The 13,790-nt window shown below is 47.8% G+C and overlaps 2 protein-coding genes across 6 annotated transcripts in view; one reads left to right on the plus strand and one right to left on the minus strand.

Moving 5' to 3' along the window:
* Positions 1 to 13,790, minus strand: part of LOC135366685 (rRNA N6-adenosine-methyltransferase METTL5-like) — a 98,057-nt gene that overhangs the window by 70,404 nt on the left and 13,863 nt on the right. The window lies entirely within an intron of this gene.
* Positions 872 to 11,359, plus strand: LOC135366683 (carboxypeptidase inhibitor SmCI-like). 3 transcript variants are annotated; one of them, XR_010414265.1, is made up of 4 exons: positions 872 to 1,110; positions 8,849 to 9,094; positions 10,807 to 11,034; positions 11,091 to 11,359. XR_010414265.1 is itself a non-coding variant. In XM_064599499.1 (4 exons), the coding sequence occupies exons 1-4, from the start codon at positions 2,029 to 2,031 to the stop codon at positions 11,315 to 11,317; spliced, it is 753 nt and encodes a 250-aa protein (XP_064455569.1). In that variant the 5' UTR covers positions 1,966 to 2,028; the 3' UTR covers positions 11,318 to 11,359. The 3 variants fall into 3 exon arrangements, 2 of the variants coding, with proteins under 2 accessions (XP_064455569.1, XP_064455570.1); XM_064599499.1 differs by lacking the exon at positions 872 to 1,110 and adding an exon at positions 1,966 to 2,080; XM_064599500.1 differs by lacking the exon at positions 872 to 1,110 and adding an exon at positions 5,010 to 5,116.

The following is a 13,790-nucleotide window of genomic DNA, read 5'->3' on the forward strand; positions in this document are numbered from 1 at the left end:
TTCCACTCGTAAACAACACAGGTTGACCTGCCTTGAGCAACTGCTGAGCACGGCATGCCGGCACGGATAAACCTTGAGCCTGTTATTGTTTATTTTTATTTTTATTTTCTCGCCAAGTTGACCTCAAGAAAGTAAACGCCATTGTATTTCAGACTCGAGCTCTCCTGACATGTGGAATACGCTATTTTACCGTCCGAAAAATCGATTCGTCATCTGCGCCCCCTATGTAATCAGAGTTAAACATTAACTCGTACGTCCCACGAGAAAATGTTGTGTAGATGGTTGTTCACCTAGGCTGCGTCTACTAAAAAAGCGCCGACAGCACCGGTAGGGGGCAGCGCTAGCGACAGCAGGCGCTGGTTTAGTAGACAAGCTCGCTGGTTTTGCTGAAAATGGCGGCCAACGAGCAGACGACGAGATCCCCGATGGTACCGCGCAGTCGATTACTGGATCCGAAGCCTCCGAGGCAGATGAAGAGCTGTGTATATGCTGCGCTTTTCGTCCTTACTACAAAAAGGCAAATAGACAAAGAATCCGAGGCCATGCACGAGAGCCGCCTTCATGTTAGTCTCGCCGAAAGCGATATCTCAGTTCAACCCCTACCACTTCCAGACCGATTTTAGAATGTCACCAACATCGTTTGAGGTTAGTTCATGTATCCACGACCCGTATAGTCTGCATGTTAGCGTCGGGTAGCCCAGCAGTCGATGTGGACGCCATGTTCAAACTACGCGGCGGGCGATGTCGTCTGCTATCGTGACGTCACACAGCCAGCAGCAGCGCGCTCAGCGGCTCCCGACCTGCTGCCTGCGCTGGCCAGCGGGAGCAGCGGCGCTGTGGCAGCAGGTTGTCTACGAAACGAGCGCGCTGCCCTAGTAGACGGTAACTTGCCATCCGCTGACAGCGCTGGCAGCGGCGCTGCTTTAGTAGACGCAGCCCTAAGTTATATTTTGTTCAGCACTCTTCGAAGCTTCGAAGCTGCAGCAAGGTTCGAAGCTGCAACAGGAGACAGCAACAGAACAAGCCAGGCCTGCAGAGGAGCCACCAAAGCCTGAGAAGAAATTCGCATTTACAATTCAGGAACCATCCACGATTAGAAATGCTGATCAGGTGACGATTTTCACAATATGTCTAAGACGTTCTTTTTTGTTTCATCGCTTGGCACTTCCAGCTGGTTCCCGTGGGTGGAGTTTTATTCTTAAAACGGGAAGAGTGTGCCAGAGTCATTTTGAGTCCGTTCATGGTTGATATTCCAGTGATCTTTCATGGGGATGTGATTTTGTAGAGTAATGTATGCTCCCTAGGCATGGAATAGGCCTTGCTTCCTGAACCTAAGGTCTGAGTGTGTGAATCTGTATCCGTGTCTCAAACGCCTCAGCGCCGGATTATCTGTTTGGGTCCTCGTGATCACCATCACCATTGGTGGTGGTGGTGGTCGTGATGGTCGTGGTGATGATGGAACTCACGGCCACGCTCTGCTACGCTCACCATCTTATACGAGCTCTCGTGGCTCAGTGGTTAGTGTGCGGGCCATGTCACTTCGAGACTGGGAGGTACACGGGTTCGAATCCCGGTGAGGGCTGTGCTGTCTGGGACGGGGACGACATTTTTAATAACACTTATTAGTAAATAAGCAGCACAGTTAATAAATTATAATGAATTAATTCGCTAACGAGCGTTACATATCATACGGGATATCCTTTTACCGTATTACAAACATGGTTATTTGTCCACCTTCCCCCCCCCCCCCCATTCTTGAGACACCGTATTATTCGGGCAAAATTTAAAGGCCATTTCAATTGCATGTCTGCTCAGAAACCTTAATGAAGGGCACGGCATTTCGTAGTCTCAGAGGAAAACTAATGACCCATCATTAAAATTGCTCGATACACCTGCTAAAAATTCTGTGAAAGAGATTGATTATACACGTGGCGGCATCGCTATTTAATTCCGTCGAAAAAGCTTCGCATTATTTGCTGTGCACCCTAAGGAGACTGACAACTGGACTGCGTGGTCGTTACCAAAATAATGCGCGCCTTACAGTCATCGTTGCTAACTTTGCTCTTCCAGATCATGTATGGTAAGTTTCCAATCTCATGCCACCGCTGGCGTTCATTATATAGCCTTCAAGATTGCCTTGGTTACCAGAGGGTTTGCAGCGGGGTAGAGTTGTTATTATTCATCGTATTTTTTACATTTATTTATGCTCTTTTAAATGGATATTAAGTCCCGCCATACACTGCGTCACGAAGTGAAAAATGTGTTACCCGTGTATAGTCAGACAAGCAACGCCCCCAGCAGTGGCGTATCTAGAGGGGACGGCGCCCATGGCAAGCTACATGCAGTTGCGCCCCAGTCGCAGCGTATCCCCATGATGTTGTTCGCAAGAAACGTGGAACACTGCTGGTTTGTCGCTTATGTTTTTATTAACCCAGAATACACAAAAAACGATATAAAAAGAAAAACAATTATCAGATTGGACAATTACAACACTATTTTCCAAGCCTTCGCTGCTGCGAAACTGTCTATGATGTCATCCAAGTCAGTTATTTCAGTTTCATGTCACTCTATATGCTCAGCAGGGCAAGATCGCAGAGCCTTCTTTGACCTATAGAAGCTCACAAATATGAAAGTATCAGTTTTAGTTTACTGAAAGACCTCTCACAGCTGGTGATAGCAGCTATCCTTAGCATTATCATCTGGATCGCGATACGAAGATTGGTGAATGCGCTCTCGTCCCCCCCATACCGAACAATAAATTCAAGAAGGCCATCGGAACTCGTTATCTTCAGGCTGGAACGACTTGACAGCAACATTCTGCAGTCTAAAATTTCGTCATAGAATTGCTCCCCGTCAACATCAATGTGGTAACAGCTACCGAAGCAACTATACTTCTTCACTGCTGCTATACTTCTTCAACTTCACTTCTTCAACTTCAGACTGTCTGTGCTTGTGCCTTATGCCATAACACAAACCCTCAATATCGAGAATGGGACGTCAGTATCACGCAAAGGGGTGAATCTTTCGTCTATCTCTCTGTGAAGGCTGTCTCTGATGTGCGCTGATACCGCAAAGCAAGTAGTAGAAACGCAGCATACCATAAAGAACAAACACGAGTAGACAGACGAACACCGACAGCGCTTGAGTACCAACTGACTGAGGAATAAAGAATACGAAATATCACCTCACCTCTCAGGAAACACCGTCTTGTGTGCGGACCCAAAGCGTAAAAACTTCAATTCACTAGACAGAAAGCAACTCTGCTCGGCGTCTATTGCTCGACACAAGCGGCTTGCACGCGGCGTGTGTTGCGTCGTACGGGCTGTCGCCCTCACGACACGAGGACCTCCTCGCACTCTAGGCTTTCACCAGTGTCCGAGGTCCGAGGCGGTGTGTGTAGCTTTGTCGTTCCCCCTGTTCTCTGATGCTGGCAGAGGTAGCCTTAGAACACGTTGCGGAGATGCAATCTCAAAAAAAAAAAAAAAAAAACGGAAAATAATGGTGACGTAGCTTTCATTCCGAGCCTGCGAAGAAAGTAGCGTCTGCACTCTCTTTTTTTATATATCCTGTGTTTTTTACCACCTTTGATAGCGCTATCGTTGCCCCCCATGAAACGGCGCCCACAGCATGTGTCCCCGCCTGCCCCACCCTAGACACGCCTTTGCCCCCATGGAATATTCTAGTGGAAGAAGATGCAAAAGACTGCTCCCATGGCAGAAATTCCGTCGAGTGTTACATATATGATATATGTATTAAGCATTCGCAGGGTGGGGGGGAAGAGAGGTGTCCTGGAGATCATGTATGGCAATCGTCAGTTCAATACGGGCGAGTCCCGTTCAATCAAATACAGTCAGCTCCAGCCTCAGAACATCAATTGTCTCATGTTCAACTGATGCTGCTTGCGTCGATCCCGTCGTACGAATTTGTGTATGAGTGAGAAAAATGTAGTGAAAGGGGGATGAGTGAGAGAGTGGTTAGTTTGTCCTTTCAGATGACGCACCCTTGGAAGTCACGGCGGAGGTGTGTTAGCTTAGCTCAGTTGGTAGAGCCCTGGACCGGTAATCCAGAAGATGTGGGTTCGAGTCCTACAGCCTGGCTAACCTTTTCAGTGACTTCCACCTTTCATCACCTGGCACTCCCAGCTGGTTCCCGTGGGCGAAGTTTTACTTTTAAAACGGCAAGAGTGTGTCAGTGGATCTCTATCCGTGTCTCAAACGCATCAGCGCCGAATAGTCTGTTTGGGTGATCGTGACCACCATCACCATTGGTGGTGGTGGTGGTCATGGTGATGATGAAACTCACGGCCAAGCTCACCATCTTATTCCAGCTCCCATGGCTCAGTGCTTAGTGTGCCGGCCACGTCACGTCGAGACTGGGAGGTACCCGGGTTCCAATCGGTTGTGTCGTGCTGTCTGGGATTTTGCCTGGGTTTTCCTCAGACGGGGCTTTCAGACATATATGGACACAGTTCTCTTAGAAGTCGGCCCAGGACGCACATTCCCAGGGCGTTAGTGGTGATGTCGATCCACCTCTGTGAGATTGACAACGGCGAGCCCTTTCGCCACCACCACCACCACCACTTCACCATTTTATTCCTTGTTTTCGTTTTTCTGCACCGAATCAGGGACTCGCCAGAATATCTCTTTGAAATTTGAATAGTTTCCGAGGACGACATTTTTAATGAGACTGATTAATAAATAAGCAGCACAGTTAATAAATCATAATGGGTAATATTCGTTAACAAATTAATTCATCATCGTGTTCGAAACGTGGTTATTTGTCATCCACTTCACCGCTATCCTTCAGACAACGTATTATTCTCGCAAAATTTAAAGGCGATTTCAATTGCATGTCTGCTCTTAAGGAAGGGCACGGCATTTCATAGTCCCAGAGGAAAACTAATGACTCATCATTAAAATTACTCGATACACCTGCTACAATTCTGCGAAAGAGATTGATTATACACGTCTCGGCATCGCTATTTAATTCCCTCGAAAAAGCTTTGCATTATTTGCTGTGCGCTCTAAGGAGACGGACACCTCGTCTGCGTGCTCGTTAGCAAGCATGCGCGTCTTACAGTTATCGTTGCTAACTTTGCTCTTCCAGATCATGTATGGTAAGTTACCAATCCCATGCCACCGCTAGCGTGCATCATATAACCTTCAAAATTGGCTTGGTTACCAGAGGGTTTGCAGCGGGGTAGAGTTGCTATTATCATCGTGTTTTTCCATTTATTTATGCTGTTTTAAATGGCTAATAAGTCCCACTATGCACTGCGTCACGAATTGAAAGATGTATGACTCGTGTAGTCAGACAAGCAACGCCCCGACGGAATATTCTAGTGGAAGAAGATGCAAAAGAACGCCGGGGGATGGGGGGATGAGGATCCTGGAGAATATCGCTCGGGTGAATATATGGCACGTAACGTATTCCATCGGTATGGAACGGCCTCTGAACAAGCGAGTGACGCTGTCGACGCCGTCGTAAGCGCGGACTCACAACGCTACCGTAGTGGAGAGGGTACCCCATTTGGCGAGGAAGAGGAAGTTGCTCGCTTCCTGTCACGTGCAGTTCGGATAGAAACAGCCAAAGGGTGCGAGGGTATGTTTTCGCTATGGTAACGATGACGAAAATTTGTAATCGCACCAATAAGAGTCGTCCCGTTAGTAGAAGACGAAGTTGTTCGTCCCCAAATGTTTTGTTACTCCACGTGCTCTCGGTCTTTCGGTAGCCATAATGGATGCCATGCAATCACAGGCGAAACGCGTTCGATGACACAGCAAATATATTCCCAGTATGTTCGTCTCGGGGAGCGTGTGGGTGACGGTGTTTTGTAAGCGGTGTGTGGCACTCAGTTTTGCAGCTTTTATGGCTTCTTTTGCCTTTCTTGGAGACAATTTGGAGGGGTGCTGGGGGTGTCTTAGCGTGGTGTAGGGGGTGCTTGAAAAATCCCTGCGACCCAATTTTACGGAGCACAAAGTTGAAGCATTTGTTGAAGGTTACCAAGCAAAAAAGTGCCTCATGTCACTTCGGGGATGGTCTTGAAGGTTCTGTGGCAAAGTGCAATGCGTTGGCGCGTATTACGGGGTCTTGCCGTCTCCAAATCCACCGCTGCCAAATAACGCCGCCATCTTTCTTCGTAAGACTGCTCGGGAGCTCTCGCAGGATTCCGCCGTAAGCTGCGAAGATTTTGCGACGCGCGCCCTTCGTGAATCTACACTTCGTCGTAACTTTCCCGTACGACGGAGTTACGACAGATTACGTCGCACGAGCTCTTTGTGAATCCGACCACCCTTGCGCGTGCTGTCCGGGTTATCTGCGCCCATCGTTCATTTTATTTGTTGTAGAAGACGTCGCAGCGAAAAACTAAAAATATTTTTGGGGTCACTTCCATGCTCCTTTAAACGGTCTGAAGGAAGTGGGCAGACCCCTTTTTGGGAGTAAGTGTACTATCCAAAAGGGGAGTGCTATATGTGGCAAGGAAAGGAGTTAAAGTACACCTTCTTTTTTTAAGAGTGTATGTTATGACCAACCTTCTCTGGTTAGAGTCACTAAATAGGGGTACAGAGTATAGCTTTCCTTATCCGCGCCGCAGCCGCCGTTCAGTGTCCGCGATTCGGCAAATCGTGTCACGTGGTTTGTCCTTCCAAGAACTCGACGTCCATGTTGAGTCACCCCCATGCAAAACCGGTTTCCTGGGTTGCGAGCTGGCTCGACTGTGCGTTGTTCGTCACTGGAGAAAGGGGAGATTGGCGTCCCATGGTTAGGCGACGCAGCCGCGCCTGGCTCAAGATGGCGGACTCGCTCGCCGGCGTGGCTCAGTGCCGCTACTCTGCTCTATTGAGTGACTCTATTCCTGGTTTGCTTACCTAGAGTACGGGTTCGAGCTGTCGAACGTGTCGTTCACAAATCATAATAAATCATTCCTGACGTTTTGTACACTGGGAAGCGCGTCACGTGATTTATGGACCACCTGCTAATGCAGCGTTCACACGCGGCAACATGTTGTACCAAGGGGGCTATTCTCGTCAAAAGTAATCGAGCTCGATTACTTTACGTCACGAACTGTTGGGCAGAGCTACCCGTACACGCTACGCCCCACAGGGGTGGCATCCAATGTATTGCTCTGTAGACGAAAGCGTGCTGGGCGAACGCAATGCATCCTGGACAGGTCCTGGTAGCACGTCACAGCAAACGTCAAAGCACACGTGACCCTAAAGATGGCGGCGCCCGCGATCGGCGGCCAAACCGTTTGTAAACAATGCGGTTGTTGTTTCTGGACGACGTTTTGGATGTTTTTCGATCACGGTAATTATTTTTATCCGATAATCTGGCAATAAAACGCGCAGTTTTACACATAAAGCCTCGTATTGTTGACAACTTCCAAAGATGTGATGATGACCGCGCGTTAAGACTTACCGAGCCGATGCGATGTACTTAAACTAAGGTGAAATGGGCTACCATGTTGCGGAAGAAGCACCATATAGTTTACGCTGGCAAAATACGGTCATCTCTCGGTGTTATGACGGCGAAAATATGTCGGTAAGCGGCAAAACGGCATGTAAACAAAGTCACATGACCTCAAAATGACGTTTTCTATGACGTGCGACCAGGACAAGATGGCAGTTTTGCCAAAAGCACCCGCTTGAGGGTAGTTACAACAATGATGGGTTTGTGTCACCCCTGTGCTACGCCCATAGGCTCCCCTTATTTATCCCTACCCGGTATCACTAGCCGTCGTTAGAGTGTACCGTCGTCCACCGGCTCTCTAGCGCATGAACAGTAGGAAGGTCGCGCTTTCCTACGACATGGGGGCGCTATGTGCTATACTGAAATAAAGGACAGGGGGAAAAGGAGGGAAAAGCGTGGCGCATAGGTGTAAACGTGTATTACAATTAATGTGATGTGGTGATATTCCGTTCCCTGTGGAATAACCTTCATGTGCATGGATTGCGAAACATTGCGCATTTCGCCACGTTGTTGGCAGTCACATCACGCTGGGAGTCAAGTGGCGCCATGCTGTAGGCGCCACACTACGCGCACATATCGCAAGTCGGCACAAATTTCTTTTTCACGATACAACCTACAAGTTTCCGCTTCCGGCGAGAACACGCGGAAGGGTGGCCTCGCTGTGATATGGGCACTCCGATAAAGCGCGAAGATTGCAGGATCAAGGGCTCGACTATAGGTTGAGGGCGCGTGGCATTCACCTCTGTTCTTCACGCCTTCTTCGCGTAACGACCAATGACAGGCGAGACACAAAGTAATCGAGCTCGATTACTTTTGACGAGAATAGCTCCCCAATTATCCTATCTGATGAGAATTCACACCCGCCTTCCGTCTGTACAAAAGGGGGATTACCTCCGTAGGTGAGGGACAGGCCTAAAGACCTTTGATATTTCGGACATTGACAGTTCACCTGGGTGAAGAAGAACAGTCCCTGCTTTTTGACATTTCGTTGCCGGTTCGCTGGGTTTACTTCTTTTTCTCCTTCCATGGGTGTATAGGTATCAGAAGTGATATGATAATACACACACTGCTTCGCGACGTGAACGTGTAAAGTTGGGAAGTCGTCTGCATCAGCTAACCGCCGCAGACGATTTCAAACAGACTTTCTTTCATTCAGAATTCATTTTGGTTCAGAATGAATTTTACACTTTTCTACCTACATGAAGTTGACCACGAGAGTTCATCCAAAGGACTGGCCCGTATGAACGTAGCAAAGGTCTTTGGATCTGCAACCTTGTTGTCTGGGGCATACCTACGGAAGGTGCCGCGCGTCTCAATAGATACACTGCACGAGCCTATGGTTGTTCTTAGTTCTGATGCGCGTTTCTTTTTCTTGCAGCGTCTGCCAGCCCTGAAGACTCAGACTATAACTCCTACGAAGACAATGAGTCCACGGAGGAAATCAACAGATGGTGTAGCATGGATGTGAACTTCGGGCAACGATGCAGTACTCCGAATGCAACCACGCGCTACTACCACGACAACGCCACTCACACGTGCAAACAGTTTCACTATGAAGGTTGCAACGGGAACGAAAACAACTTCGAAAGTAAACTCGTTTGCATGAGAATGTGTCGATATGATGGTATGTTTGATATGCGTCGACGACCATGCACGATACCTCTACATTTCTTCTTCGGGGAGCCATAGTCGTCATGTTGTTGTTAACCTGTTAATTGATTAATTATGAAAGCGATAGCGTTATAGGGCCAACTACCGTGAAGGTCTATCCGTGGCGTCATAGAGCCACGTTACACCACGTGGACCCTATAAGAAAAAATGAGTAAATGTAGAGTAACTTGACGTTTTACTCCTTTCTTACTCCGTTGGAAGCGTTTTTACTCTCTTGGTACACTTCACGTGCAGAGTTGGTCTTCGAAGCTTAACTAATTCTTCAGAGCGAATTTACCACAAGGGGAAAAGAGTAAATGGAGAGTAACACGAGGTTTTACTCCTTTTTTACTCTATTGGAAGCGTTTTTACTCTCTTGGTATACGCTTCACGTACAGGGTTACTCTCCGAAGCTTAACTAACTCTTGAGAACGAGTGTACCGTAAGGGGAAAAAGAGTAAATGGAGAGTAACACGAGGAACGTAGTGCTGTTGGAGCTTCACGAATTACTCCCTGCAACATAGGATAACTTTCATACTCGATACGCGAAGTGCTACCCTCTTTAAAAGGGCGATCTCAGAGACAATATTTTACACTGCTAAAAGAGGGGGTATACGCTTTTTTTTTTTTTTTTTTCTTAGAGTGTGACAGTGACACTGCGTTGCGGTGCGGTTAAACCGGTAATTTCTCCAGAAGCAGGAATCGGAACCAAAGCTGAACCCGAACCGAACACCGCTAAAAGCCCGTATTTTCCGCTGAACCGGAATTGAACCGAACCAATTTTTTTCTCGCGTTCAGCCAAACAGGAACTGAAGACATTGCCTTAGGAGTTTGCTAATGCCCTCCTGAGGAGTGCCCTTCAGCATATGCTATATTGCAATTGATTTCATCTCGAAAAAAGTGATATATATATATTTTTTTTTTAAATATCTTCTCATTTAGCTGGGACACCCTGTATGTGTTGGCAGAAAGGGCAAGAAGCACCATTGGCCGTGTTAATTTTTTTCTTCTCCATTGTGGCAGTTACATAGGCTTCTTTGTTGGCGATTTTTGTCGTCAAGTAACCATAAGCTTTCATTGTGGCCTGTGAAAATGACGGCTAGTCCCTGAGCAGGATGGATGTAACAGGGTGTATGCGATGAGTGAAAATAGAGAGCACAGTACGCTACCGTAACGTTGTACCTGAAATGCAGATCTGTGACACGCTGTGTTGTTGTGAACCACTGCTGTGTCGGCAACACTGCACTGTAAAAGTACAAAAGTACGTGTCTCCGGTTCTAGACATCAGTTTGCACCAGCCTCTCTGAGCTGAACCCGAACCCAACAAATATGCCAGAACCTGAACCCGAACCGAATCAAAATAAATAACGGTTCCGATCCCTGTTCCTGACCGGAAATCAGGAGGGCCTATAGGTTCGTATCCTGGCAGCAGCACAAGTTGTGCAGCAAAATTACGTATTGAAATGAACGTAGCCTGGTGTAACACAACTGTATGAAGTTACAGTTGAAATTTGGTAATTGTGACTATAATTTAATCGCTTACACTAGCATGTATAGGTGTAATCGCGATAAATTTACTCGTGAAAAGTCCGCCGATCAGGTTTGCCTATGCACACGAATGATGCGCAATTTGTTGCCGCATGTTCATGTTAAACATGTGAAAATCAACGCTTTGTATTCCTGCAGGCGAGGAAGTTCCGAGTGAGGAAGACACAAGTGAAGAAGCTGTCATTCCGACAGTGTGCACGCGGACACCTGCCAACTCCCACCGCGTAAATTCTCGTAGGTGTCCCACCAAGGGGAAAAGGCGATTTTTCTACAACGCTAGTGCATCTACATGCGAAGCGGTTAGATGTACAGGGCCGGCCCAAAACTACTTCGAAACGAAAAAGGAGTGTAAACGAAGATGTATTGGTGAGGATATTTTCAGGGCTGATATCGCATGTTCTGATCCCGCCTTCCTCCTACAGAGATACCGAAAACAGTATGTGGCCTCAAGGAGCAAGCTGGTCCATGCAGAGCTAAACTTCGCAAGTGGTATTTCAACGGAGAAACGGATAATTGCGAACAATTCGATTACGGCGGATGCTACGGCAACGGCAACAAGTTCGAAAGTAAAGATGCTTGCAAAAATGAGTGCATGAAAAAACGAGGTGTGGCAAAACCTAGGTTGTCCCGATTGGGTAATATTGAGTAACTCCGTGTTGCTATGGTGTGAATAAAAAGTGTTGCACCAGTTCCCGTGGCATAGTGGTTAGGATGACCGCTTTCCACGCCGAGATTGTGGAGGTGACGCGGGCTCGAATCCTGTCACCGTCTGCGGTTTTCCGGCGGACCCCTGAAGTCGACCCAGGACTATAGGGTTGTCAATCACGAGCCATTTTTGAAGTCCCGGGATTTCGGGACATTTTTCTGTCAATCCCGCGATCCCGGGACGAGATTTCGAGATTGTGACGACTTCAGATGGCGCTGCCAAGTAGTATAGTCCTGCGCGGGTCAGAATTATCTAACCCGCCATTATCTAACAAAGTCCACTTACCTCAAGTGACTATATCAGCGTGTTATGCGCAGTTCATGTGCGCTTTGTCAATTCTACCTTTTCCTGAAGGAAAACACTCGAAAATTCGCAGTGTAACTACATTGGTAAAATAGTGACGGCGAAATTCTTTCTTTTTTTTATGCTATGACAATGCCACTCCTTTTCTATTCATGTGCATTTCACTGTTGCACGTGAAAAAGAAGGATACACCCGCTGCACTTGAAGTAACAGGAAATATTACGGTATAATTTCCTCAAACGGTGCACCATTCCACTTGAATGAGGAACAGCAACAACAACAAGAAAAGAAAAAAAAGAAGAAGAAAAAAAAACAGGAAAGAAACGAAACACTAAACAGCTTACAACACCGTCGCTGCGTGCTTATCACATTGTACAATGATTAACACACGACCTGAGAAAGCACAGAGCGTCGAGTGTGGTGTCCCGCAGTTCGGAGCGAACTTTTGTGAAAATACTGGCTGCCAAACTCAAGCTTCAGTTCAGCTTCCGAGGGAGAAGAAACGACAGTCAGGAAATATCTGTACGCGCGTGTAGGCTGCGGTCCTCTGCCCACCTCCAGTCATAAAAAGTGCCATTTCCTTACGAAGGACTGAATCTGTGCCTGATGACCTACAGGTGTTTGATTTTCCTGTCATATTTGCTTTCACGAAATCCCGGGATTTTCCCGAAGAAATCCCGGGACTTCGGGACGTCAAAAATTGGCGGGATCCCGGGATTCGGGATATCCCGATTGACAACCCTACCCAGGACGCATACTAAAATCCCTGTCCCCGCTCCTTCCTGATGTCCTCTCTCCATCTGTCCACGTCCGTTCGCCGCTCTTAGCCACAGTTGCTTCGCAGCGCTAACACGCAACTTTTTAAGAAGTGTTCCTTCTGCCCACAACGTCATTGCCACAGAGACGGTCAAATAGACGGAGACAGGGGGAAGGGGGGGTTAGTATGCGTCCTGGGCCGCCTTCAAGAGGAACTATGCTTATACACTTGTCTGGAATGTCTGCCGGAAAACCCAGGGGAAACCTCGCAGCACAGCACAGTCGGTGGTAGGATTTGAACCGACCACCTCCCAGTCTTCAGCATGACCCGGGCTACCATAGCAACGAGCGGAAGCTTTATTGATGCACTTGCCCGTGCCGCTGGTAAACTAGAAACTACGAAATAACAACGGACCAGAGGAAGATCTGTGGGTCCGCTCACGCGAATGTTGCTGAAGTTCCTCGGCACAGTCTTCAGTAGCTTTGGCAGTGCTCAAGGCGCAAGCAGCGTTGAGGAGTAAGGACCTCCACTGATGACGACACTGAAGGATCTCCTCATCTTTGTGCAAGCGGGTCCAGCTCACGTTCCGGTGACTTCGTTGTTGTTGTTGTTCGGTTTCGCCGGTTGTTGTTGTTGAAAAGAGAGGACTCTTTTATTTACAAAAAGAATGGAGAGACAGAGACACCAGAGACAGTGACCACAAGCGCCCCTCGGAGTATAAGGTTACACTGGCCCGTTCGGGAAGAAGATGCAAAAGACTGCTCACATCGCAGAAGTTCCGTCGAATGTTACATATATGATATATTGAGCATTCGCAGGGTGGGGGGGGAGGGAGGTATCCTGGAGATCATGTATGGCAATCGCCAGTTCAATACGGGCGAGGCCCGTTCAATCAAATACAGTCAGTTCCAGCCTCAGAACATCAATTGCCATCATGTTCAACAATGCCACTTTCGTCGATCCCGTCGTATGAATGTGTGTATGAGTGAGAAAACATGCAAGAGTGAAAGTGGGATGGGTAAGAGAGTTGCTGGTTTGTCCCTTCAGATGACGCGCCCATTGAAGTCCCTGGGGAGCTGTGTTAGCTTAGCTCAATTGGTGGAGCCCTGGACTGGTAATCCAGAAGATGTGGGTTGGAGTCCTACAGCTGGCTAACCTTTTCAGTGACTTCCTTCTTTTATCATCAGTCTCGCGTTTTCGCGTGGCACTTTCCGAGCGCCCGGAATTTGCTAGCTAGCACTTTTTTCGCCCGGTCTCCAGACGACCGAGCAGTGGGTTGCCCAATTATATCCGGTGTCGTCACATCCGCACTGCAACGGTGGCGAGTGCCATCATTGGCCCACACGCCGAAGTTTA

Source organism: Ornithodoros turicata, chromosome 8 (assembly GCF_037126465.1).
Source record: "Ornithodoros turicata isolate Travis chromosome 8, ASM3712646v1, whole genome shotgun sequence".
Taxonomy (NCBI): Eukaryota; Metazoa; Arthropoda; class Arachnida; order Ixodida; family Argasidae; genus Ornithodoros; species Ornithodoros turicata.

Coding starts and splice junctions, on each gene's coding strand:
- LOC135366683 (XM_064599499.1), top strand. CDS start 2,029: ATGCGCGCCTTACAGTCATCGTTGCTAACTTTGCTCTTCCAGATCATG. Junction 2,081..8,848: donor GCTCTTCCAGATCATGTATG/GTAAGTTTCCAA, acceptor TTTTTCTTGCAG/CGTCTGCCAGCCCTGAAGAC. Junction 11,035..11,090: donor GTGTAAACGAAGATGTATTG/GTGAGGATATTT, acceptor TTCCTCCTACAG/AGATACCGAAAACAGTATGT.